The 27127-nt window shown below is 58.2% G+C and overlaps 1 protein-coding gene across 1 annotated transcript in view; it reads left to right on the top strand.

The window, feature by feature from the left end:
- Positions 1 to 27127, top strand: part of ftsj3 (FtsJ RNA 2'-O-methyltransferase 3) — a 42149-nt gene that overhangs the window by 14281 nt on the left and 741 nt on the right. The window contains exons 5-20 of the mRNA XM_063039648.1: positions 2937 to 3036; positions 3442 to 3636; positions 5343 to 5458; positions 7669 to 7773; positions 8788 to 8888; positions 9543 to 9629; positions 9746 to 9868; positions 10423 to 10558; positions 13646 to 13872; positions 20766 to 20889; positions 21695 to 21776; positions 22685 to 22814; positions 25070 to 25164; positions 26394 to 26487; positions 26605 to 26788; positions 26872 to 26966. Of these exons, the coding sequence (XP_062895718.1) occupies positions 2937 to 3036; positions 3442 to 3636; positions 5343 to 5458; positions 7669 to 7773; positions 8788 to 8888; positions 9543 to 9629; positions 9746 to 9868; positions 10423 to 10558; positions 13646 to 13872; positions 20766 to 20889; positions 21695 to 21776; positions 22685 to 22814; positions 25070 to 25164; positions 26394 to 26487; positions 26605 to 26788; positions 26872 to 26966 (1994 nt within the window). The remainder of the gene's footprint in view (positions 1 to 2936; positions 3037 to 3441; positions 3637 to 5342; positions 5459 to 7668; positions 7774 to 8787; positions 8889 to 9542; positions 9630 to 9745; positions 9869 to 10422; positions 10559 to 13645; positions 13873 to 20765; positions 20890 to 21694; positions 21777 to 22684; positions 22815 to 25069; positions 25165 to 26393; positions 26488 to 26604; positions 26789 to 26871; positions 26967 to 27127) is intronic.

Here is a 27127-nt window from a genome sequence, read left to right as displayed (position 1 = left end):
TCCCCACGTCACTGATTATCAGTCTGGTACTGAACACCCATCGATGTCCCAACGTCACTGATTATCAGTCCGGTACTGACCCCCCAACGATGTCCCCACGTCACCGATTATCAGTCCGGTACTGACCCCCCAACGATGTCCCCACGTCACTGATTATCAGTCCGGTATTAATCACCAACGATGTCCCCACATCACTGATTATCAGTCCGGTACTGACCCCCCAACGATGTCCCCACGTCACTGATTATCAGTCTGGTACTGAACACCCATCGATGTCCCAACGTCACTGATTATCAGTCCGGTACTGACCCCCCAACGATGTCCCCACGTCACCGATTATCAGTCCGGTACTGACCCCCCAACGATGTCCCCACGTCACTGATTATCAGTCTGGTACTGAACACCCATCGATGTCCCAACGTCACTGATTATCAGTCTGGTACTGAACACCCATCGATGTCCCAACGTCACTGATTATCAGTCTGGTACTGAACACCCATCGATGTCCCCACGTCACTGATTATCAGTCCGGTACTGACCCCCCAACGATGTCTCCATGTCACTGATTATCAGTCCGCTACTGACCCCCCAACGATGTCTCCATGTCACTGATTATCAGTCTGGTACTGACCCCCCAATGATGTCCCCACGTCACTGATTATCAGTCCTGTAATTATGCCCCAACGATGTCCCCACGTCACTGATTATCAGTCCTGTACTGAACCCATCAACGATGTTCCCTTTCAGTATTTGTCAGTCCGGTACTGATCACCAACGATGTCCCCATGTCACTGATGATCAGTCCCATAATGATTAACGAATGATGTCCCCACGTCACTGACTATCAGTCCGGTAATGACCCCCCCAACGATGTCCCCACATCACTGACTATCAGTCCGGTAATGACCCCCCCAATGATGTCCCCACGTCATTAATTATCAGTCCCGTACTGATCAACAACGATGTTCCCACGTCACTGATTATCAGTCCGGTAATGACCCCCCAATAATGTTCCCACATCACTGATTATCGGTCTGGTAATGACCCCGTAACGATGTCCCCACGTCACTGAATATCCGTCTGGTACTAATCAACAACGATGTCCCCCTCCCCTCCCCCCTCCCCTCCCGGATCAACCCTAAACACCCCACCACTGTGTGTCCCCCCCCCTCAGATTAACCCCTGGCACCCCACCACTGTGTTTCCCCCCCTCCCCTCCCGGATCAACCCTAAACACCCCACCACTGTGTGTGTATCCCCCCCGATTAACCCTAAACATCCCACCACTGTGTGTTCCCTCCCCCCAGATTAACCCCTAGCATCCCACCACTGTGTGTTCCCCCCAGATTAACCCCTAGCACCCCACCACTGTGTGTTCCCTCCCCCCAGATTAACCTCCAGCACCCCACCACTGTGTTCCCCCCCCCAGATTAACCCCTAGCACCCCACCACTGTGTGTTTCCCCCCCAGATTAACCCCTAGCACCCCACCACTGTTATTCCCCCCTCCCCTCCCGGATCAACCCTAAACACCCCACCACTGTGTGTCCCCCCCCTCAGATTAACCCCTGGCACCCCACCACTGTGTTTCCCCCACTCCCCTCCCGGATCAACCCTAAACACCCCACCACTGTGTGTTCCCACCCCCCAGATTAACCCCTAGCACCCCACCACTGTTATTCCCCCCCTCCCCTCCCGGATCAACCCTAAACACCCCACCACTGTGTGTCCCCCCCCAGATTAACCCCTAGCACCCCACCACTGTGTGTTCCCCCCCTCCCCTCCTGGATCAACTCTAAACACCCCACCACTGTGTGTTCCCTCCCCCCAGATTAACCCCTAGCACCCCACCACTGTGTGTTCCCTCCCCCCAGATTAACCCCTAGCACCCCACCACTGTGTGTTCCCCCCCAGATTAACCCCTAGCACCCCACCACTGTGTGTTTCCCCCCCAGATTAACCCCTAGCACCCCACCACTGTTATTCCCCCCTCCCCTCCCGGATCAACCCCTAGCACCCCACCACTGTGTGTTTCCCCCCCAGATTAACCCCTAGCACCCCACCACTGTTATTCCCCCACTCCCCTCCCGGATCAACCCTAAACACCCCACCACTGTGTGTTCCCACCCCCCCAGATTAACCCCTAGCACCCCACCACTGTTATTCCCCCCCTCCCCTCCCGGATCAACCCTAAACACCCCACCACTGTGTGTCCCCCCCCAGATTAACCCCTAGCACCCCACCACTGTTATTCCCCCCCTCCCCTCCCGGATCAACCCTAAACACCCCACCACTGTGTGTCCTACCCCAGATTAACCCCTAGCACCCCACCACTGTGTGTTCCCCCCCTCCCCTCCTGGATCAACTCTAAACACCCCACCACTGTGTGTTCCCTACCCCCAGGTTAACCCCTATCACCCCACCACTGTTATTCCCCCCCCCAGATCAACCCTAAACACTCCACCACTGTGTCCCTCCCCCAGATTAACCCCTAGCACTCCACCACTGTGTGTTCCCCCCTCCCCTCCTGGATCAACTCTAAACACCCCACCACTGTGTGTTCCCTCCCCCCAGGTTAACCCCTAGCACCCCACCACTGTGTTTCCCCCCTCCCCTCCCGGATCAATCCTAAACACCCGACCACTGTGTGTTCCCCCCCCAGATTAACCCCTAGCACCCCACCCTGTGTTTCCTCCCCTCCCCTCCTGGATCAACCCTAAACACCCCACCACTGTGTGTTCCCCCGCACATTAACCCCGAATATCCCACCACTTCGTTCCCCTCCCCCCTTCCCAGGTTACCCCTCCCCCCCCAGATTAATTCCTTATCCCCCCCCCCGATTAACCCCTACCTCCCATTCCCGGATTAACCCCTAAATCGATGCCGTCCCATTCCCTCCAGTTGGGTTAACGTCTCCCCTCCCTCCGTCTCCCCCAGGCTCTGAGGAAGGAGCTCCAGACGTGGAAGGTGGACGTCGTCCTGAACGACGGGGCCCCCAACGTCGGTGCCAACTGGCTCCACGACGCCTTCTCCCAAGGTAGGGGGGCACCCGGGGTGTCGCAGGAGGTCGGGCCGTGGGTGGGCCGGCGAGGAACGTGTCAGGTCTGGAGGTGACGCCGTCCACGAGGTGCTCCGGGGGTCGAGGACGGCGGAGGGGGGGTGTGGGTTGGGGGAGGCGCGGGTCTCGCGGTCGTGGCCTGCGAGCGACGTGTCAGATCTGGGATATTGGGATTACTTTATAGTTGTCACACGTGGCGGGACGGAGTGAAACTCTTGTCCATCACGCTGTTCGTACAGATCAGATCGTTACACAGTGTGTCGGGGTTAAACAATAACAGATTGCCAAATGGAGTGGGATAGCGGCAGAGAAAGTAATGCCAGGAGTTCATCTTGCCGTCTCTACGGTCTGTTCAGAGTCTCTCTCTCTCTCTCTCCCCCGCAGCCCAGCTGACTCTGATGGCCCTGAAGCTGGCCTCCGAGTTCCTGGCCCGGGGCGGCTGGTTTATCACCAAGGTGTTCCGCTCCAGGGACTACCAGCCTCTGCTCTGGGTCCTCCGCCAGCTCTTCCGCAGCGTGCACTCCACCAAGCCCCAGGCGTCCCGGCACGAGTCGGCCGAGATCTTCGTCGTCTGCCAGGGTGAGTCTGGCCCTCCTCTTCCGGCCCTCCAGCCCCCCAGCGGCACTCCCTCTCCCTGTACCCCCACCCTCCATCCCATCTCTCCCCACCCTCCATTCCCTCTCTCCCTGTTCCCCCTCTCTCCCCATTCCCCCTCTCTCCCAGGCCCACCCCTCCCCGTCCCCCCCGCCCTCCCCACCACCCCACTCTCTCCCCGTCCCCCTCTCTCCCAGGCCCACCCCTCCCCATCCCCCCCTCCCTCCCCACCACCCCTCCCTCCTCGTCACCCCACGCACTCCCCGTCCCCCTCTCTCCCAGGCCCACCCCTCCCCAGTCTCCCCCTCCCCGTCACCCCACTCCCTCCCCGTCACCCCTCCCTCCCTGTCACCCCACTCTCTCCCTGTTACCCCTCTCTCCCTGTTCCCCCTCTCTCCCAGGCCCACCCCTCCCTGGTCCCCCCCTCCCCGCTACCCCCCTCCCCGTCACCCCTCCCTCTCCCCGCCACCCCTCCCTCCCCGTCACCCCACTCTCTCCCTGTTACCCCTCTCTCCCCGTTCCCCCTCTCTCCCAGGCCCACCCCTCCCCATCCCCCCTCCCTCCCCACCACCCCTCCCTCCTCGTCACCCCACGCACTCCCCGTCCCCCTCTCTCCCAGGCCCACCCCTCCCCAGTCTCCCCCTCCCCGTCACCCCACTCCCTCCCCGTCACCCCTCCCTCCCTGTCACCCCACTCTCTCCCTGTTACCCCTCTCTCCCTGTTCCCCCTCTCTCCCAGGCCCACCCCTCCCTGGTCCCCCCCTCCCCGCTACCCCCCCTCCCCGTCACCCCTCCCTCTCCCCGCCACCCCTCCCTCCCCGTCACCCCACTCTCTCCCTGTTACCCCTCTCTCCCCGTTCCCCCTCTCTCCCAGGCCCACCCCTCCCCATCCCCCCCTCCCTCCCCACCACCCCTCCCTCCTCGTCACCCCACGCACTCCCCGTCCCCCTCTCTCCCAGGCCCACCCCTCCCCAGTCTCCCCCTCCCCGTCACCCCACTCCCTCCCCGTCACCCCACTCCCTCCCCGTCACCCCTCCCTCCCTGTCACCCCACTCCTCCCTGTTACCCCTCTCCCCCTCTCTCCCAGGCCCACCCCTCCCTGGTCCCCCCCTCCCCGCTACCCCCCCTCCCCGTCACCCCTCCCTCTCCCCGCCACCCCTCCCTCCCCGTCACCCCACTCTCTCCCTGTTACCCCTCTCTCCCCGTTCCCCCTCTCTCCCAGGCCCACCCCTCCCCGGTCCCCCCCTCCCTCCCCGTCACTCCACTCTCTCCCTGTCCCCATTCTCTCCCCGTCACCCCCTCCCTCCCTGTCACCCCCCACGTCACCCCACTCTCTCCCTGTCCCCACTCTCTCCCCATCACCCCCCCTCCCCATCACCCCCTTCCCCATCACCCCCCCTCCCCGTCACCCCCCTCTCTCCCCGTCAATGCCCTCTCCCCATCACACCCCTCTGTCCCTGTCCCCCTCCCTCCTCGTCCCCCCTCTCCCCGTCCCCCTCCTCCTCCCCACTCTATCCCCGTCCCCCTCCTCTCTCCCCATCACCCCCCTCTCTCCCCGTCAACCCCCTCTCCTCATCACCCCCCTCTCTCCCCTGTCCCCGCACGCCTGCTGTGTGAGTACAGACCAGAGTTCACTGACCCTCTCCCCCCACCTTGCTCCCCTCCCCACTCTCTGCCCCCCGACCCCTCCAGGATACACGGCCCCCGACAAGATCGACAGCAAGTTTTTCGATCCCAAGCACGCCTTCAAGGACGTGGAAGTACAGGCCAAGAGCGTCCGTGACCTGGTCTCCAGCAAAAAACCCAAGGTATGGGGGTTCGGAGCGCAAGAACATAGTCACAGTCATAGTCAGACTTTATTGATCCCGGGGGAAATTGGTTTTCGTTACAGTTGCTCCATAAATAATAAATAGTAATAGAACCATAAATAGTTAAATAGTAATATATAAATTATACCAGTAAATTATGAAATAAGTCCAGGACCAGCCTATTGGCTCAGGGTGTCTGACCCTCCAAGGGAGGAGTTGTAAAGTTTGATGGCCACAGGCAGGAATGACTTCCTATGACGCTCTGTGTTGCATCTCGGTGGAATGAGTCTCTGGCTGAATGTACTCCTGTGCCCACCCAGTACATTATGTAGTGGATGGGAGACATTGACCAAGATGACATGCAACTTAGACAGCATCCTCTTTCCAGACACCACCGTGAGAGAGTCCAGTTCCATCCCCACAACATCACTGGCCTTACGAATGAGTTTGTTGATTCTGTTGGTGTCTGCTACCCTCAGCCTGCTGCCCCAGCACACAACAGCAAACATGATCGCACTGGCCACCACAGACTCGTAGAACATCCTCAGCATCGTCCGGCAGATGTTAAAGGACCTCAGTCTCCTCAGGAAATGGAGACGGCTCTGACCCTTCTTGTAGACAGCCTCAGTGTTCTTTGACCAGTCCAGTTTATTATCAATTCGTATCCCCAGGTATTTGTAATCCTCCACCATGTCCACACTGACCCCCTGGATGGAAACAGGGGTCACCGGTACCTTAGCTCTCCTCAGGTCTACCACCAGCTCCTTAGCGGGGGGAGGGGTGAGTGTCGGGTGGGGAGGGGGTGCGAGGGAGTGGCAAACAGAGATTGGGAGGTGGGATGGGATGGGGAGGGAGGAAGCTGGAGAGAGAGGGAGTGAAGGGTGTGAGGAAGAGAGAGATGGAGGAAGATAAGGGGTCGGAGGGAGTGGGAAAGGGAGAGATGGAGGAAGATGGGATGGGAGGGATTGGGGAAGGGAGAGATGGACGAAGATAGGGTGTTGGAAGGAGTGGGGAAGGGAGAGATTATGAGGACACTCAGTCCTCGTTTATTGTCATTTAGAAATGCATACATGCATTAAAAAATGATACAATGTTCCTCCAGAATGACATCACAAAAAAACAGGACAAACCAAAGACCAAAACTGACAAGACCACATAATTATAACATATAGTTACAACAGTGCAAAGCAATACCATAATTTGATAAAGAGCCGACCATGGGAACGGTGAAAATAGTCTCAAAGTCCCCGAGTCGATCGACTCCCGATAGTCCCCGATACCAGGCAGCAGAAGGGAGAAACTCTCTCTGCCATAAACCACCAGGCACTGACAACTGCCGATGCCTTGGAAGCAGCCGACCACAGCCGACACGGAGTCCGTCCGAAAACTTCGAGCCTCCGACCAGCCCCTCCGATACAGCCTCCCGAGCGCCATCCTCTGCCAAGCACCTTCGACCTCTCCCTGGCCGCCGAAACACGCAAAGCCGAGGATTTCGGGGCCTTCCCCTCCGGAGATTCCGGTTACCACACAGTAGCAGCGGTAGCGAAGCGGACATTTCAGTTTTCCAGATGTTCCTCCGTTCTCTCACGTCCGTCTCCATCAAATCAGAATTGTGCACGGTCCCCTACTTGACAGATTACAGATATTCATCACCGGAGAGGCCGCCCGCGCTGCGTCACGTCGCCATCTTCTCCCCCCCTTCCTCCCTTGAGGAAGAGAGTGTTGGAGGGAAGGGGGACGGTGTGCGAGGGGAGGGTGAAGTGGCAACGGGAGGGGGAGAGAGGGAGGAAGGAGAGAGAGAGACGGGGAGGTGACGCATTCTCACTTTCGGGGACCCCTCAACTCGCCTCCTCAGCGTTCACTATATCTTCGCGTCCGTGCTGCTTACTGTCTTTTTACCCGTCGGCGGCTTGTCTGTCCTGTTCGGGAGAGGCCTTTCACTGACTCCGTTGAGTCTCCTTGACGTTGCTGCAAATGCCTGCAAGGAAATCGAATGTCAGGGTCGTGTACGGTGACCGACGCGTGGTAGATTTACTGTGTAGTTTTGCGTGGTGGGGGGGGAGGAAGGGATTGTGTTTGTGTGTGAGAGAGAGAGAGAGAGAGAGAGTGGGGGGCTGGAAGAGGACGTGGGGAGAGCGAGGGATAAAAATTTCTCCTCCCCCACCCCACCCCCCGCCCGGTGAGTTTACTCCTGCTGTTCCTCCCCACAGGCCGAGGGTTATTCAGAGGGGGATTACACCCTGTACCACCATTTCACCCTGACAGAGTTCCTCAGGGCCCAGAATCCCGTCGACTTCCTGGACAAGGCCAGCGAGGTGAGGGGGCGAGGGGGGAGGCGGGAGGGAGAGGGGTGAGGGTCGGAGGGGTGAGCTGGAGGAAAAGGGGGAGTGTCTAGAGGGGAGGACAGAGCACCGAGAGGGAAGGAGGAGGGGTGGGGAGGTAGGGAAGAGGGATGGGGGAGGGGGGACCGAGGGGTCGGGTGGACTGAGGAATGGGCAGTGAGGTGGGGAGGGGAGGAGGGAGCGCTGTAGGGGAGCGAGGAGGGAGGGATTGAGCGAGGGGTGCAGAGGGGGAGGGAGGGACTCGGAGGGAGGGAGTGCTACGGAGAGGAGAGAGGGGGAGGGAGGAGGGAGCACTGAAAGAGGCAGAATGGGAGAGCAAACACGAGGAAATCTGCAGATGCTGGAAATTCAAGCAACACACATCAAAGTTGCTGGTGAACGCAGCAGGCCAGGCAGCATCTCTAGGAAGAGGTACAGTCGACGTTTCAGGCCGAGACCCTTCGTCAGGACTAACTGAAGGAAGAGTGAGTAAGGGATTTGAAAGTTGCAGAGGGAGGGGGAGATCCAAAATGATCGGAGAGGACAGGAGGGGGAGGGATGGAGCCGAGAGCTGGACAGGTGATTGGCAAAAGGGGATATGAGAGGATCATGGGACAGGAGGCCTAGGGAGAAAGAAAAGGGGGAGTGGGGGAGAAACCCAGAGGATGGGCAAGGGGTATAGTGAGAGGGACAGAGGGAGAAAAAGGAGAGTGAGAAAAAGAATGTGTGTATATAAATAAGTAACAGATGGGGTACGAGGGGGAGGTGGGGCCTTAGCGGAAGTTAGAGAAGTCAATGTTCATGCCATCAGGTTGGATGGGAGGGAGGGGCTGCAGAGGGGCAGCAAAGGAGGAACATTCAGGGAGCAACGCTGAGGAAGGAGGGTTCAGTAGGGTGGTAGCACTGCCGGGGGTCTGTTCTTGACCGTGAGATGATGTTTACCCCCTGCACCCCCACCCCCACCCCATTCTCTCTGCCTCACCTCCTTTCCCACCCTTCGTGGCGCAGATCACGTTCGACAATCCGGAGCTGGAGAACCACCCGGACACCACGCCGGAGATCCGGGAGTGTTGCAGAGATATTCGGGTCCTGGGGCGCAAGGAGCTGAGGTGAGGGTCAATCCCCATCCGTCCCGCCCGCCCCTACACCACTCCCGGTCTCGGGTAATACCCTCCCTCTGCTATACCCCTCCCTCCCTCCTTAAACCCCTCCCTTTTGCGCTCTGTCTGTGTCTCTCTATCTCCCTCTTTCTCTCTGTCTGTCACTCTCAGTGTCTCTTCACTCTCACTCTCTCTTCATTCTCTCTCTCTCCACTCTCACTCTCTCTTCACTCTGTCTCTTCACTTTCACTCTGCCCTCACTCTTTGTCTCACTCTCTGTCTCTTCACTCTCACTCTCTTCATTCTCTCTCCACGCTCACTCTCTCTTCACTCTGTCTCTTCTCCCTCACTCTGTCTCTTCACATTCACTTTGTCCTCGCTCTTTGTCTCACTCTCTCTCTCTTCACTCTGTCCTTCTCACTCTTTCTCACTTCCTGTCTCTTCACACTCTCTCTCTCTGTCTCTCACATTCTGTCTCTCTCACACTCTGCTCACTCATTCTCACTCTCTCTCGCCTCCTCTTTCTCACTCTTTCTCACTCGCTCTCACTCTCTGTCTGTCCACGTCCCTGCCCCGTGTCCCCACCTCCCCGTCTGTCTGGCTCTCTGTCCCTGCCTGTCTGTCCCTCCCCTCTGACTGTCTCTCCCCCCGCTCCCTCCTCAGGTCCCTGCTGAACTGGAGGAGAGGCCTGCGGAGGTTCCTGGCCAGGCAGCTACGGGGCCGGGCGAAGGAGTTGGATCTGACGCTGGAGTGAGTACCTTGGGAAGGGGGGTGGCGGCGAACTGTCGGTCGGTCGGGAGGGAGGGAGGGAGGGGGTCGTCCCAGACTCGGACGGAAATGCTGACCCCTACCCCCCCCCACTGCAGCTCGTGCGAGGAGAGCGGAGGAGAGGCGGAGAAGGAGGCGCGAGGGCCGGAGCCCGAGGAGGAGGAGCAGCTGGAACAGCAGCTGGCTGACCTGAAGGCCGAGGAGCTGGCAGTCCTGAAGAGGTAGGCCGCGAGGGCGATCTCCCCACCCCCCCACTCTCTGCTCTCTCTACCCCTCTCTCTCTCCCTCTCTCTCTCTCCCTCTCTCTCTCCCTCTCTCTCTCCCTCTCTCTCTACCTCTCTCTCTCTCCCTCTCTCTCTCTCCCTCTCTCTCTACCTCCCTCTCTCTCCCTCTCTCTCTCCCTCTCTCTCTCCCTCTCTCTCTCCCTCTCTCTCTCCCTCTCTCTCTCCCTCTCTCTCTCCCTCTCTCTCTACCTCTCTCTCTACCTCCCTCTCTCTCCCTCTCTCTCTCCCTCTCTCTCTCCCTCTCTCTCTCCCTCTCTCTATCCCTCTCTCTCTCTCCCTCTCTCTCTCTCCCTCTCTCTCTACCTCCCTCTCTCTCCCTCTCTCTCTACCTCTCTCTCTCTCCCTCTCTCTCTACCTCTCTCTCCCTCTCTCTCTACCTCCCTCTCTCTCCCTCTCTCTCTCTCTCTCTCGTCCTCTGTCGCTTCCTCTTCCCGACCCTCTCACTGCGCCCCCCCCCCACCCACACTCTCTGTCCTCCCCCCCCCCCGCAGGAAGAAGCGGAAGGTGCTGAGGGACCTGCGTCGAAAGAGGGAGCGCGCGGAGATGAAGATGGACCTGCCCGGGGAGTCAGTGGCCGACGGCGGGGACGTCTGCCTCTTCTCCCTGAAGCCCATCGGGGGCGCCAAGGTCAGTCCGGCGGGGCGGGGGTGGGGGGGTTCTGTGGAGGGGTGGGGTGGGGAGCACCCTGTCACTCCCCAGAGAGAGTGGGCGCAGGACTGGGGGGAGTGGAGGAAGGAACACTCACTTCCCAGACAGAGAGAGCGGGGTGGGGGAGGAGATAGGGCAGTGAGTGGGAGATAGGAGGGAAGTGGGCCCAGATCTGAAACACCCTACCACTCCCCTCAGAGTGAGGCACAGAGAGGGAGGGTGGGTCGGAAAGAGAGAGTGTCAGAGAGAGAGAGAGTGGGAGCGAGAGGGAGAGTGAATCAGAGAAAGAGACAGTGTTAGAGAGAGGGTGTTGGAGAGAGTGAGAGAGTGTCAGAGAGAGAGAGAGTGGGAGCGAGAGGGAGAGTGAATCAGAGAAAGAGACAGTGTTAGAGAGAGGGTGTTGGAGAGAGTGAGAGAGTGTCTGAGAGTGAGAGGGAGAGTGTGTCAGAGAGAGTGTCGGAGAGAGTGAATGTCAGAGAGATAGAGTGAGTGTGTCAGAGCGAGAGGGAGAGTGAGTTGGAGAGAGGGAGAGTGAGTCTGAGAGAGTGTCGGAGAGAGGGTGAGTGAGTCGGGGAGAGAGAGAGTGAGAGGGAGAGTGTGTCAGAACGAGAGGGAGAGTGAGTCAGAGAGAGTGAGAGAGTGTCGGAGAGGGAGTGTGAGAGAGAGAGTGAGTCGGAGAGAGGGTGAGTGAGTCGGGGAGAAAGTGAGAGAGAGAGAGAGAGGGTGTTGGAGAGAGTGAGAGAGTGTCTGAGAGTGAAAGGGAGAGAGTGTCTGAGCGAGAGGGAGAGAGTGTCGGACAGAGGGTGAGTGAGTCGGAGAGAAAGTGAGAGTGTGTCAGAGAGCGAGAGGGAGAGTGAGTCGGAGAGAGTGAATGTCAGAGAGAGAGAGAGAGGGTGTTGGAGAGAGTGAGAGAGTGTCTGAGAGTGAGAGGGAGAGTGTGTCAGAGCGAGAGGGAGAGTGAGAGAGTGTTGGAGAGGGAGTGAGAGAGAGTGAGTCAGGGAGAGGGTGAGTGTGTCAGAACGAGAGGGAGAGTGAGTCAGAGAGAGTGAGAGAGTGTCGGAGAGGGAGTGTGAGAGAGAGAGTGAGTCGGAGAGAGGGTGAGTGAGTCGGGGAGAAAGTGAGAGAGAGAGAGAGAGGGTGTTGGAGAGAGTGTCTGAGCGAGAGGGAGAGAGTGTCGGACAGAGGGTGAGTGAGTCGGAGAGAAAGTGAGAGTGTGTCAGAGAGCGAGAGGGAGAGTGAGTCGGAGAGAGTGAATGTCAGAGAGAGAGAGTGAGTGTGTCAGAGCGAGAGGGAGAGTGAGTTGGAGAGAGGGAGAGTGAGTCAGAGAGAGTGAGAGAGTGTCGGAGAGAGGGTGAGTGAGTCGGGGAGAGAGAGAGAGTGAGAGAGAAAGTGTGTCAGAGCGAGAGGGAGAGTGAGTCAGAGAGAGTGAGAGAGTGTCGGAGAGAGGGTGAGTGAGTCGGGGAGAGAGAGAGAGAGAGTGAGAGGGAAAGTGTGTCAGAGCGAGAGGGAGAGTGAGTCAGAGAGAGTGAGAGAGTGTCGGAGAGAGGGTGAGTGAGTCGGGGAGAGAGAGAGAGTGAGAGTGAGAGGGAGAGTGTGTCAGAGCGAGAGGGAGAGTGAGTCAGAGAGAGTGAGAGAGTGTCGGAGAGGGAGTGTGAGAGAGAGAGTGAGTCGGAGAGAGGGTGAGTGAGTCGGGGAGAAAGTGAGAGAGAGAGAGAGAGAGGGTGTTGGAGAGAGTGAGAGAGTGTCTGAGAGTGAAAGGGAGAGAGTGTCTGAGCGAGAGGGAGAGAGTGTCGGACAGAGGGTGAGTGAGTCGGAGAGAAAGTGAGAGTGTGTCAGAGAGCGAGAGGGAGAGTGAGTCGGAGAGAGTGAATGTCAGAGAGAGAGAGTGAGTGTGTCAGAGCGAGAGAGTGAGTGTGTCAGAGCGAGAGGGAGAGTGAGTCAGAGAAAGTGAGAGAGTGTCAGAGAGAGGGTGAGTGAGTCGGGGAGAGAGAGAGAGGGAGAGTGTGTCAGAGCGAGAGGGAGAGTGAGTTGGAGAGAGGGAGAGTGAGTCAGAGAAAGTGAGAGAGTGTCGGAGAGAGGGTGAGTGAGTCGGGGAGAGAGAGAGAGGGAGAGTGTGTCAGAGCGAGAGGGAGAGTGAGTCGGAGAGAGGGTGAGTGAGTCGGGGAGAGAGAGAGAGAGGGTGTTGGAGAGAGTGAGAGAGTGTCTGAGAGTGAGAGGGAGAGTGTGTCAGAGCGAGAGGGAGAGTGAGAGAGTGTTGGAGAGGGAGTGAGAGAGAGTGAGTCAGGGAGAGGGTGAGTGTGTCAGAGCGAGAGGGAGAGTGAGTCAGAGAGAGTGAGAGAGTGTCGGAGAGGGAGTGTGAGAGAGAGAGTGAGTCGGAGAGAGGGTGAGTGAGTCGGGGAGAGCGAGAGAGAGAGAGAGGGTGTTGGAGAGAGTGAGAGAGTGTCTGAGAGCGAGAGGGAGAGTGAGTTGGAGAGAGGGAGAGTGAGTCGGAGAGAGAGTGAGAGGGAGAGTGTGTCAGAGCGAGAGGGAGAGTGAGTCGGAGAGAGATGCAGACGGGCAGAGAGAGGAGGCAATGGATGGGAGATGGGGATGGGATAGAGTATGAGAAGGGCTGAGGAGGAGGGAGGTGAGATGGAATGGTAGGGGAAGGGTATGTCGGTGCGGGTAGAAGAGGAGGTGTGAGCAGGGGCACGGGGGGGGTTGGAAAGGGGCAAGGGGAGAGGTGGGAGGAGGAGGGAATGGGCCGGGTGAGGTGGGGGTAGTGGAGAGGAATGGAAGGGGGACGGGTGCTGAGGAGGAGAGGAGGGGGTGGCGTGAGGGAGATAAGGTAGGGAGAGCGGGAGGAGCGATAAAGGAGTAGGGGAAAGCAGGACGGGGAGAGAGGGGTGCGGGTTGGCGGGAAAACCACAGACACCCATCTCCTTCTCCGACGTCTGATCCGGGAGGAGGCACCTCGGTTTGGAGGGAGAGTTGTAGCATTCTGGGATCTCACCATGCACCTCACCCCTCTGCGCCCTCCCTCACTCTCCCTCACTCCCTCCCTCTCTCCCTCTCTCCCACCGGCAGCTGAAGGAGCTGGCGCGAGGGGACATGGCGGCAGCTGACGAGATGCTGGCGGAGGGCGGCCTCCATGCTGACCCCGACCTCGAGGGCCTCCCCCCGCCCGAGGAGGAGGATGAGCAGCTGGCGCCCGACGACGTCTCGCTGGCCAGCGGGCTGAGCGAGTCGGAGCTGGAGGAGGTGGAGGAGAGGCAGAGGGAGCTGGAGGGGCGGCGGGCGGCCTCCCTCGGCAGGTAACACCCGCTCGCCTCGTGCGCTCTCCGTTTGGGCCGAGCCGTCCGCCGCGCCCGGCTACGGTAGACACCCGGTCGCCATGGCCCGCGTCCTCGCCAGCTACGAGCCGTCCGTGCTAATGCTCCCCAGCTCTTCCCCTGCTCGTCAATTTCATCCACTTGAGGTGCAGTTAGTACAGAAAGGGTGCAGAGGAGATATACAAGGATGTTCCCTGGATTGGGGGGCATGCCTTATGAGAACAGATTGAGTGAACTCGGCCTTTTCTCCTTGGAGCGACGGACGGTGAGAGGTGACCTGATACTTTTAATACTTCGAATTAAAATTCCACAACAGAGACAAAAGAAGTAACTTACACAATGACCAGTGCGATCTAAATTAGGAGGACCCGGTTTAGAGAGGGTGTTGACCGTCCGCGTGTCTGTCCGTCAGGCTCAGAAACACCTCTGTTGTATCAGCGCCCTGGCAGTGCGCCCGCCACCCGTTGTGAACATCTCCCCGAAACTCCCCTCCTCTCACCTTACACTTCCGCCCGCTGGTGTTTGACATTTCCACCCTTGACCGGGGCAGGGGTGGGGAGAAAGGACTGACTGCTCTATCTGTCACGGGTAGAGTGAAAGAAAAGCTTCTGTTTGCCGTGTCTTAGCGGAGAGATCATTCCAGAAGTGGGCATGTTGTGGAAGCGTGGGTGTCAAGGTTATTGTCAGGAGCACAGGTGCACTGAAAATCTTAGTCGGTCTCTCTCTCTGTCACTGTCTCTCCCTCACTGTCTCTCTCTCTCTGTCTCTCTCTCTCTGTCTCTCTCTTTCTCACTCTCATTCTCTCTCTCTCTCTCTCACTCATTCTCTCACTCACTGTCTCACTCTCTCTGTCTCTCTCACTCTCTCTCTCACTCTCACTCTGTCTCTCTGACTCTCTCTCACTCTGTCTCTCTCTCTGTCTCTCTCACTCTGTCTCTCTCTCTCTCTCTCACTCATTCTCTCACTCACTGTCTCACTCTCTCTGTCTCTCTCTCTGTCTCTCTCACTCTCTCTCTCTGTCTCTCTCTGTCTCTGATTCTCTCTCTCTCTCTGTCTCTCACTCTGTCGCTCTGACTCTCTCTCACTCTGTCTCTCTGTCTCTCTCACTCTGTCTCTCTCTCTCTCACTCTCTCTCTCTCTCTGTCTCACTCTGTCTCTGATTCTCTCTCTCTCTCATTCTCACTCTCACTCTCTCTCTCACTCATTCTCTCACTCACTCACTGTCTCACTCTCTCTGTCTCTCACTCGGTCGCTCTCTGGTCTCTCTCTCTCATTCTCTCTCTTTCATTCTCTCTCTCTCACTCTCTCTCACTCAGAATCTATCAGGTTTACTATCACCGGCAGGTGACGTGAAATTTAGTAACTTAGCAGCAGTTCAATACAATGCATAAAAGAAAATAAGGATAACGAATAAAATAAAAGTAATTAATAATTAATAAATAAACAAGTAAATCAATTACAGTATACGTATATCGAATAGATTTTAAAAGCGTGCGAAAACAGAAATATTGTATATTAAAAATAAAAGTGAGGTAGTGTCCAAGGGTTCAATATCCATTTAGGAATCGGATGGCAGAGGGGAAGAAGCTGTTCCTGAATCGCTGAGTGTGTGGCTTCAGGCTTCTGTACCTCCTACCTGATGGTAACAGTGAGAAAAGGGCATGTCCTGGGTGCTGGAGGTCCTTCATAATGGACGCTGCCTTTCTGAGACACCGTTTCCTAAAGATGTCCTGGGTACTTTGTAGGCTAGTGCCCAAGATGGAGGTGACTGGATTTACAACCCTCTGCAGCTTCTTTCGGTCCTGTGCAGTAGCCCCTCCATTCCAGACAGTGATGCAGCCTGTCAGAATGCTCTCCATGGTACAACTATAGAAGTTTTTGAGTGTATTTGTTGGCATGCCAAATCTCTTCAAACTCCTAATGAAGTATAGTCGCTGTCTTGCCTTCTTTATAACTACATCGATATGTTGGGACCAGGTCAAATCCTTAGAGTTCTTGACACTGAGGAACTTGAAGCTGCTCACGCTCTCTGCTTCTGATCCCTCTGTGAGGATTGGTATGTGTTTCATCGTCCTACCCTTCCTGAAGTCCACAATCAGCTCTTCCGTCTCACTGACATTGAGTGCCAGGTTGTTGCTGTGACACCACTCCACTAGTTGGCATATCTCACTCCTGTATGCCCCCTCGTCATCACCTGAGATTCTGCCAACAATGGGTGTGTCGTCAGCAAATTTACAGATGGTATTTGAGCTCTGCCTAGCCACACAGTCATGTGTACAGAGAGAGTAGAGCAGTGGGCTAAGCACACACCCCTGAGGTGCGCCAGTGTTGATCGCCAGCGAGGAGGAGATGTTGTCTCCAATCCACACAGACTGTGAGCTTCGGTTGGGAATTCGAGGATCCGATTGCAGAGGGAGGTACAGAGGCCCAGGTTCTGCAACTTCTCCATCAGGACTGTGGGAATGATGGCATTAAATGCTGAGCTGTAGTCGATGAACAGCATCCTGACGTAGGTGTTTGTGTTGTCCAGGTGGTCTAAAGCCGTGTGAAGAGCCATTGAGATTGCGTCTGCCGTTGATCTATTGTGGCGATAGGCAAATTGCAATGGGTCCAGGTCCTTGCTGAGGCAAGAGTTCATTCTAGTCCTGACCAACCTCTCAATGCATTTCACCACTGTAGATGTGAGTTCTACCAAGGCAGCCCACATTATTCTTCTTTGGCACTGGTATAATTGTTGCCTTTTTGAAGCAAGTGGGAACTTCCGCCCGTAGCAGTGAGAAGTTGAAAATGTCCTTGAATACTCCCGCTGGTTGGTTGGCACAGGTTTTCAGAGCCTTACCAGGTATTCCATCAGGACTTCCTGCCTTGCGAGGGTTCACTCTCTTTAAAGACAGTCTAACGTCAGCCTCTGAGACGGAGATCACAGGGTCATCAGGTACAGCAGGGATCTTCACAGCTGTAGTTGTTCACTCCCTTTCAAAGCGTGCATAGAAGGTGTTGAGTTCATCTGGTAATGAAGCATCGCTGCCATTCATGCTATTGGGTTTTGCTTGTTGGTAGTAATGTCCTGCAAACCCTGCCAGAGTTGCTGTGCATTCGATGTTGCCTCCAACCTTGTGTGAAATTGCCTCTTCGCCCTTCAGATAGTCCCTGTAAATCATACCTGGTTTTCTGGTACGGGCCTGGGTCATCAGACTTGAATGTCACTGTCTCGCTCCCCCTCTCACTCTGTCCCTCTCATCCCGTCCCACACTCCATCTCACTCTCACTTTCTCCCTCACTCCCTCTTACTCCCGCCCACCCCCCTCGCTCACTCTCACTCCCTCTTACATTCCTCCTCACTCCCTCTCTCTCTCACTCCCCCACTCTCACGGTCTCTCCCCCTCTCTCTCTCTCTCTTGCTCACACTCTCTCCCCTCTCTCTCGCTCTCCCACACACTCTCACATTCCCTCTCTCTCGCTCTCACATTCCTCCACTCTCTGTCTGTCACACTCCCCCTCTCTCCCTTGTTCACACTCTCACACTGCCCCCCCCACGCTCTCACACTCCCTCACTCTCTCTCACGCTCTCAGACTCCCTCACTCTCTCCCCTCTCTCGCTCTCCCACACGCTCTCACACTCCCCCCCTTCTCGCTGTCACATTCCTCCACTCTCTGTCTGTCACACTCCCCCTCTCTCTCCCTTGTTCACACTCTCTCACTGTCTCTCCCCTCTCTCTCTCGCTCTCCCACACGCTGTCACATTCCCACTCTCTCTGTCACACTCCCCCTCGCCCTCTCTCTTGCTCACACTCCCTCACTCTCTCTCACGCTCTCAGACTCCCTCACTCTCTCTCCCCTCTCTCTCTCGCTCCCCCACACGCTCTCACACACTCCCCCCGCTCTCCCACTCACACGTCCGTCTGAAGGCCATGTTGATCGTCCACGTCCCTCTGTGCAAGGACGCGGTGGGGTAAAGAAACTAGGCTTTCATCAGCGTCAGAAACAACGTTCACCAGGAAAGCGGAAATTAAGCCGTAAATAAAACGCTGATTTGACAAGGGAAGGACACGATTAGGAATTAAGAAGGAAGTCCTTGGTCCTGCAAGGGGTCCCCTGCATTGCCGCGATGCAGAAGTGGTGAGGGCTCAGTCCGACGGTTCAGGAACCAAACACCGGAAGGGAAGTCGATGTTCCTGATCCCGGTGGTGTCGGACCTCCTGCTACTTCACCCCCTGACCGACGGGGGCCGTGAGAAGCGGGCAGGGCCGGGACGGTGGGGAGGGATTTTGCCCGCGGTGCACCGGGCAGGGTCTGATACCCCCTCCTTCGGGAGCCGCTCGTGCCAGTGACTCGAGTCGCAAACCGGAGAGAGGACCCGCGGGCGCCGGAAACCCAAGCAACAGGCACCAAAAGCGCCGGAGGGACTCAGCAGGCCGGGCCGCGCTGCGGAAAGGAGCGAAACAGCCGACGTTTGGGGCCGGGAGCGTTTGGCGGGACTGGAGAAGGGTCTCGGCCTGAAACGTGGACGGTACTGTGCTGCCTGGCCCGCTGAATCCCTCCAGCAGTTTGTGTGTCTGCCGGGGACGGTCACCGACTTACCGTGTGCTGTGAAACTTTGTTGTTTTGTGACGGCTGTACAGTGCAGCAGATACAGATAATATATATTACGGTCAGAAATTTATCTTAAAAGTAAACTAACAGTGCAGAGAGAGAGAGTAGTGAGGTGGTGTTCACGGGTTCAATGTCCGTTCAGGAATCGGACGGTAGAGGGGAGGAAGCTGTTTCTGAATCGCTGAGTGTGGGCCTTCAGGCTTCTGTACCTCCTTCCTGACGGTAACAGTGAGAAGAGGGCACGTCCTGGGTGGTGGGGGTCCTTAATAACGAACACCGCCTTCCTGAGACACCGCTCCCTGACGATGTCCTGGACCCCGTGGAGGCCGGGACCCGTGATGGAGCTGATTAATTTTACAACTTTCTACAACTTATTTCATTCCTGTGCATTACCCCTCTCTCCCCCAATACCAGACGGTGATGCAGCCCGTCAGAATGCCCTCCACAGTACATCTGTAGAAGTTTTCCGAGTGTTTTTGTTAAACCAAATCTCCTCAAACTCCTAATGAAGTATAGCCGCTGTCTTGCCGCCTTTTCTATAGCAGCATCAAAGTGTTTGGGGCCAGGTTAGATCCTCAGAGAGATTGTGGCCCTCAGGAATTTGAGACTGCTCACTCTCTCCACTTCTGATCCCTCCACGAGGATTGGTTTGTGTCCCCCCCCCGTCCTGAAGCCCGGAGTCAGTTCCCTGGTCTCAGTGACGCTGAGTGTGCGTGGTTACTGCTCTGACAGCAGTCAGCCAGCTGACCTGGCTCGCTCCCGTACGCCCCCTCGCCACCACCTGAGAGTCTGTCCACAGCCGCTGAGTCACCGGCGAGTTTTATAGGCGTTGTTCGAGCTGTGCCCGGGCACGCCCTCGTGGGTGTCGGGGGAGCAGTGGGCTACGCACACGCCCCGGAGGTGCCCCGCTGTTGACCGTCAGCGAGGAGGGGATGTTCCCGCCGATCCGCACGGAGCCACGGCCTTCCGGTTGGGAAGTGGAGGGTCCAGCTGCGGAGCGAGGTACAGAGGCCCAGAAACATAGAAAACCTACAGCACAATACAGGCCTTTCGGCCCACAGAGTTGTGCGGAATATGTCCCTAGCTTAGAAATTACTAGGCTTACCCACAGCCCTCTATCTTACTAAGCTCCATGTACCTATCTAAATGTCTCTTAAAAGACCCGATCGTTTCCGCCTCCACCAGCGTCGCCGGAAGCCCATTCCACGCACTCACCACTCTCTGAGTAAAAAACTTACCCCTGACATCTCCTCTGTTCCTACTCCCCAGCACCTTAAACCTGTGTCCTCTTGTGGCAACCATTTCATCCCTCTGACTATCCACACGATTAATGCCTCTCATCATCTTATACACCTCTATCAGGTCACCTCCCATCCTCCGTCGCTCCAGGGAGAAAAGGCCGACTTCACTCAACCTATTCTCATAAGGCACGCTTCCCCAATCCAGGCAACATCCTTGTAAATCTCCTCTGCACCCTTTCTATGGTTTCCACATCCTTCCTGTAGTGAGGTGACCAGAACTGAGCACAGTACTGCAAGTGGGGTCTGACCAGGGTGCTATATAGCTGCAACATTACCTCTCGGCTCCTAAACTGAATTCCACGACTGATGAAGGCCAATGCACCGTAAGCTTTCTTAACCACAGAGTCAACCTGCGCAGCTGCTTTCAGCGTTCTATGGGCTCAGACCCTAAGATCCCTCTGATCCTCCACACTACCAAGATCTTACCATTAATGCTATATTTTGCCATCATATTTGACCTACCAAAATGAACCACCTCACACTTATCAGGGATGCATCTCACCCTAACCATGGACTTTTTACTCTCCTCCCATCCGGTAAGCGTTACAGGAGCCTCCGCTCCCGCACCAGCAGGCACAGGAAGAGCTTCTTCCCTGAGGCTGTGACGCTGCTGAAAAAAGGCTGAGAAGCTTTTCGATCAGGACTGTGAGAATGATGGTGTTAAACGCTGAGCTTGTAGTCAGTAAACAGCATCCAGACAGGGGTGTTTGCATCCAGCAAGCGGCCCAAGCCTGCACAGACCCACTGCGATCACGTCTGCTGTTGGCCCATTCCGGCAATCGGCAGTCCGCAGTGGGACTGAGGGCAGGAGCTGATTCTGGCCGGGACAGAAAGCACTCCGTCACCGTAGGGGTGAGCGCGGCTGGGCGATGGTCGTTGAGACAGCTCGCCCTGCTACCCTGGGGCGCTGGCTCGGTAACGGTGGGGAGGAGGAGGGCAGGCAGGCAAGAGTGGCCGGGACTGATCCGCCCCTGTCCACAGGCGGAAGAGGCCCAGGCGGGAGGATCCAGCGCCCGCGCCGGAGGGAGACGGAAACCCCCTGGTGGTCCACCTGGAGACCCCCGACCAGCGACGGGAGCAGCAGACGGACCAGTGGTTCTCCAAGGTAGGGGTCAACTCCCCCCAACCCCCCACCACCCTAAACATCTGCCCTCTGGTACTGTGCACCCCTGTCGGTCTTGTGTGTTTCTTTCTTTCTCTTTCTCTCTTTCTCTCTCTCTCTCTCCCCCTCTCTCCCCCTCTACCCCCTCTACCCCATCTCTTTCCCCCTCTCCCCCACTACCCCCTCTCTCTTTCTCCCCTCTTTCTCCCCTCTCTCCCCCCACTACCCGTCTCTCCTCCCTCTCTCTTCCCCCTCCCCCCTCTCCCCCTCCCCTCTCTCTCCCCCTTCTCTCTCCCTCCCCCCTCTCTCTCCCCCCTCTCCCTCCCCCCTCTCTCTCCCTCCTCCCTCTCCCTCCCCCTCTCTCTCCCTCCTCCCTCTCCCTCCCCCTCTCTCTCCCCCCTCTCCCTCCCCCCCTCCCCCATCTCTCCCCCCACTACCCGTCTCTCCTCCCTCTCTCTTCCCCCTCCCCCCCTCTCCCCCTCCCCTCTCTCTCCCCCTTCTCTCTCACTCCCCCCTTTCTCTCCCCCCTCTCCCTCCCCCCTCTCTCTCCCTCCTCCCTCTCCCTCCCCCTCTCTCTCCCTCCTCCCTCTCCCTCCCCCCTCTCTCTCCCTCCTCCCTCTCCCTCCCCCCCTCTCTCCCTCCCCCCTCTCTCTCCCCCCTCTCTCTCCCATCTCTCTCCCATCTCTCCCCCTCTCTCTCCGTTCTCGCCACCTCTCTCTCACCCAATCTCTCTCTCTCCCGTCCCGCCTTGGGTCTGTGAAAGTGGGGGTGAGTGCTACAGACAAACTGAGCCCTGTCTCCCCCACAGGACGTCTTCGCCGGCCTGGAGACCGAGGGGGACGAGCAGCTGGAGATCCAGCAGACGGCACACCTCTGCCGGAGGCAGACTGGTACGGACCGGGGGAGACGGGGGAGGAGAGGGGAGAGGGGATGGGACAGGAGCGGGTAGAGGGGACAGGAGAACGGGGGAAGGGAGGGGGATGGGGGAAGAGAGACGGGAGGGGGACGGGGGAAGAGAAAGGTGACAGGGTAAGGGAGAGGGGAAAGGGACAGGAGAGGGGACAGCGGATGGGGGACGGGAGAGGGGACAGGGGACGGGAGGGGGGATGGGGGACGGGAGAGGGGACAGGGGAGGGGACGGGGGAAGAGAAAGGTGACAGGGTAAGGGAGAGGGGAGAGGGGACAGGGGATGGGAGAAGGGAGAGGGGACAGGGGATGGGGGAAGGGAGCGGGGACAGGGGATGGGGGAAGGGAGAGGGGACAGGGGATGGGGGAAGGGAGCGGGGATGGGAGAGGGGACAGGGGACGGGAGAAGGGAGAGGGGACAGGAGAGGGGGAAGGGAGAGGGGACAGGGAAAGGGAGAGGGGATGGGGGAAGGGAGATGGGAGCGGGGACAGGAGAAGGGAGAGGGGACGGGAGAAGGAAGAAGGAAGAGGGGACAGGAGAAGGAAGAGGGGACGGGAGAGGGGAGATGGGAGAGGGGACGGGAGAGGGGAGATGGGAGAGGGGACAAGGGATGGGGAAGGGACAGGGGAGAGGGGAAGGGAGAGGGGACAAGGGACGGGAGAAGGGAGAATGGAGAAGGGACGGGGGAAGGGAGAGGGGACAGGGAGAGGGGAGATGGGAGAGGGGACGGGGAGAGGGGAGATGGGTGAGGAGACGGGAGAGGGGAGATGGGAGAGGGGACGGGAGAGGGGAGAAAGGAGCGACATATCAGGGGAGCAGGCAGAGCAGCTGCAGGAGGGGAATGTGTCCTTCCCTTCCTTTCTGATATCTCCCCGTCGCTCCCCACCCCAGAGGAAAATCAGCCGTCGGAACTGGAGACGGAGAGGGAACTGGAGCAGAAGGGACAGCAGCCGGGCCCACGACAGGGGGAGGCAGTGGACGTGAAGGAGGATTCCGAGGATGAAACATCAAGTGACGAGAGGTAACTCCCAGTGTGGGGGAAACGGGAGACCGGGACCTGTCTGTGGGGTGGGGAGTGAGCAGAGTTTGGGTGATGCAGAGGGAGCTCCACACCGTGTCTGACCCGTGTCCCGGGAGCGCTCGGTGCCCACACTGGGAATAAAGTGGAGGGGGGACACACTGTGGGGGTGATGTAAAGGGAGCTCCACACAGTGTCTGACCCGTGTCCCGGGAGCGCTCGGTGCCCACACTGGGGATAAAGTGGGGGGGGACACACAGTGGGGGTGATGTAGAGGGAGCTCCACACCGTGTCTGACCGATGTCCCAGGAGCGCTCGGTGCCCACACTGGGGATAAAGTGGTGGTGGGGGGACACACTGTGGGGGTGATGTAGAGGGAGCTCCACACCGTGTCTGACCCGTGTCCCGGGAGCGCTCGGTGCCCACACTGGGGATAAAGTGGGGGGGGACACACTGTGGGGGTGATGTAGAGGGAGCTCCACACCGTGTCTGACCCGTGTCCCGGGAGCGCTCGGTGCCCACACTGGGGATAAAGTGGGGGGGACACACTGTGGGGGTGATGTAGAGGGAGCTCCACACCATGTCTGACCCGTGTCCCGGGAGCGCTCGGTGCCCACACTGGGGATAAAGTGGAGAGGACACACTGTGGGGGTGATGTAGAGGGAGCTCCACACCGTGTCTGACCCGTGTCCCGGGAGCGCTCGGTGCCCACACTGGGGATAAAGTGGAGGGGGACACACTGTGGGGGTGACGTAGAGGGAGCTCCACACCGTGTCTGACCCGTGTCCCGGGAGCGCTCGGTGCCCACACTGGGGATAAAGTGGGGTAGGGACACACTGTGGGGGTGACGTAGAGGGAGCTCCACACCGTGTCTGACCTGTGTCCCGGGAGTGCTTGGTGCCCACACTGGGGATAAAGTGGGGTAGGGACACACTGTGGGGGTGACGTAGAGGGAGCTCCACACCGTGTCTGGCCCGTGTCCCGGGAGCGCTCGGTGTCCACACTGGGGATAAAGTGGGGGAACACACTGTGGGGGTGACGTAGAGGGAGCTCCACACCGTGTCTGACCCGTGTCCCGGGAGCGCTCGGTGCCCACACTGGGGATAAAGTGGGGGGGTGGACACACTGTGGGGGTGACGTAGAGGGAGCTCCGCACCGTGTCTGACCCGTGTCCCGGGAGCGCTCGGTGCCCACACTGGGGATAAAGTGGGGGGACACACTGTGGGGGTGATGTAGAGGGAGCTCCACACCGTGTCTGACCCGTGTCCCGGGAGCGCTCGGTGCCCACACTGGGGATAAAGTGGGGGAGGACACACTGTGGGGGTGATGCAGAGGGAGATCCACACCGTGTCTGACCCGTGTCCCGGGAGCGCTCGGTGCCCACACTGGGGATAAAGTGGGGGGGGGACACACTGTGGGGGTGACGTAGAGGGAGCTCCGCACCGTGTCTGACCCGTGTCCCGAGAGCGCTCGGTGCCCACACTGGGGATAAAGTGGGGGGGGACACACTGTGGGGGTGATGCAGAAGGAGATCCACACCGTGTCTGACCCGTGTCCCGGGAACGCTCGATGCCCACACTGGGGATAAAATGGGGGGGGGGGACACACTGTGGGGGTGACGTAGAGGGAGCTCCACACCGTGTCTGTCCCGTGTCCCGGGAGCGCTCGGTGCCCACACTGGGGATAAAGTGGGGGGACACACTGTGGGGGTGATGTAGAGGGAGCTCCACACCGTGTCTGACCCGTGTCCCGGGAGCGCTCGGTGCCGACACTGGGGATAAAGTGGGGGGGGACACACTGTGGGGGTGATGTAGAGGGAGCTCCACACCGTGTCTGACCCGTGTCCCGGGAGCGCTCGGTGCCCACACTGGGGATAAAGTGGGAGGACACACTGTGGGGGTGATGTAGAGGGAGCTCCGCACCGTGTCTGACCCGTGTCCCGAGAGCGCTCGGTGCCCACACTGGGGATAAAGTGGGGGGGGACACACTGTGGGGGTGATGTAGAGGGAGCTCCACACCGTGTCTGACCCATGTCCCGGGAGCGCTCGGTGCCCACACTGGGGATAAAGTGGGGGGGGACACACTGTGGGGGTGATGTAGAGGGAGCTCCACACCGTGTCTGACCCGTATCCGTGGAGCGCTCGGTGCCCACACTGGGGATAAAGTAGGGGGGGACACACTGTGGGGGTGATGTAGAGGGAGCCCCCTTGATCTGTTCCATCCCATTTGCTCTCTGACTTCTTGATCCAAACTTCCAGTGACATCCAGCAGATGAAGAACGCTGTGGGACCAAACCGGAGAGCCCCGGCTGACGAAGATGACGAGTTTGAGGTGGTTCCAGTGAAGAAGTGTGGTGAGTGAGTTAGATTACATCCCTGTTGATCCCGGGGATCTGTTATTCTATATATAAACCCCCTGAACCCCCATATCAGATCCCGGCCTGTGACCCACTCCCGGGGATCTGTCATTCTATATATAAACGCCCTGAGCCCCCGGATCAGATCCCGGCCTGTGACCCACTCCCAGGGATCTGTTATTCTATATATAAACCCCCTGAACCCCTGGATCAGATCCCAGCCTATAACCCACTTCCGGGGATCTGTTATTCTATGTATAAACTCCCTGAACCCCTGGATCAGATCCCAGCCTGTAACCCACTCCCGGGGATCTGTTATTCTATATATAAACCCCTGAACCCCTGGATCATATCCCAGTCCGGCACCCACTCCCAGGGATCTGTTATTTTATATATAAACCCCCTGAACCCCTGGATCAGATCCCAGTCTGTAACCCACTCCCGGGGATCTGTTATTCTATATATAAACCCCTGAACCCCTGGATCATATCCCAGCCCGGCACCCACTCCCAGGGATCTGTTATTCTATATATAAACCCCCTGAACCCCTGGATCAGATCCCAGTCTGTAACCCACTTCCAGGGATCTGTTATTCTATATATTAACCCCTGAACCCCTGGGTCAGATCCCAGCCTGTGACCCACGCCTGGGGATCTGTTATTCTATATATAAACCCGTGAACCCCTGGATCAGATCCCAGCCTGTAACCCACTCCCGGGGATCTGTTATTCTATATATAAACCCCTGAACCCCTGGGTCAGATCCCAGCCTGTGACCCACTCCCAGGGATCTGTTATTCTCTATATAAACCCCCTGAACCCCTGGATCAGATCCCAGTCTGTAACCCACTCCCGGGGATCTGTTATTCTATATATAAACCCCTGAACCCCTGGGTCAGATCCCAGCCTGTGACCCACTCCCGGGGATCTGTTATTCTATATATAAACCCACTGAACCCCTGGATCAGATCCCAGTCTGTGACCCACTCCCGGGGATCTGTTATTCTATATATAAACCCCCTGGACCGCTGGATCAGATCCCAGTCTGTGACCCACTCCCGGGGATCTGTTATTCTATATATAAACCCCTGAACCCCTGGGTCAGATCCCAGCCTGTGACCCACTCTCAGGACGGTTATCTCCGACACGAAACCCCTGGTCTGGAGCCTCCGTGACCCGTCGTGGCCATGAGACGTTTCTGAGCCTTGTCTGCCCCTGTGAACTCAGATCGAGTCCTGGACCCCGAAGGCCTGGCCCTGGGGACAGCCATCGCAACGTCACGGAAAAGGGCCCGAGACCTGGTGGACGATTCCTTCAACAGGTGAGGGGCCGGGCTGGTGGGGGGGAGCGAGTGGGTTGTGGCGAGGGGTCGGAGGTGGGGGAGGGTGGGAGCACCTTTCCCTGTTGATATGCTGAGCACGCCGTCCCTCGCCCTCAGGTACGCCTTCGAGGACCCCGAGGGGACCCTGCCCGACTGGTTCGTGGACAACGAGCACAGGTACCGCCAGCGGCCGGCGCCCTTCGACCCCGCCATGGCCGCCGAGTTCCGCCGGCGCTGGGCCGAGATCAACGCCCGGCCCATCAAGAAGGTCGCCGAGGCCAAGGCCCGAAAGAAACGCCGGGTACGTGACCCCCCCGACCCACTCTCCGTCTCTCCCCCCGCCCCGCCCCGCACACTCTCACCAGTCTCCTCTTCCCGCTGCAGTTCCTGAAGAAGATGGAGCAGCTGAAGAGGAAAGCTGAGGCCGTGGTAAACACCGTCGACATTTCAGAGCGGGAGAAGATGGCCCAGATGAGAAGGTGCGGGTTCTCTTCCTCCGCCCCCTCCCACGCCTTCACTCTCACGCATTGCTGTCCATTGGCCCCCCCGCCCCTCTCCGCCACCGTGCCCGACCCCGTCCCATCGCCCTGCGTCATTCACTCCCCTCCCCCCACCCCGCTGTCCATCCAAGCCGCTCACA

This window comes from Mobula hypostoma, unplaced genomic scaffold (assembly GCF_963921235.1).
Source record: "Mobula hypostoma unplaced genomic scaffold, sMobHyp1.1 scaffold_91, whole genome shotgun sequence".
Classification (NCBI taxonomy): domain Eukaryota; kingdom Metazoa; phylum Chordata; class Chondrichthyes; order Myliobatiformes; family Myliobatidae; genus Mobula; species Mobula hypostoma.
Note: the sequence above shows the minus strand (reverse complement) of the source record. Positions and strands in the feature narration are given on the sequence as shown.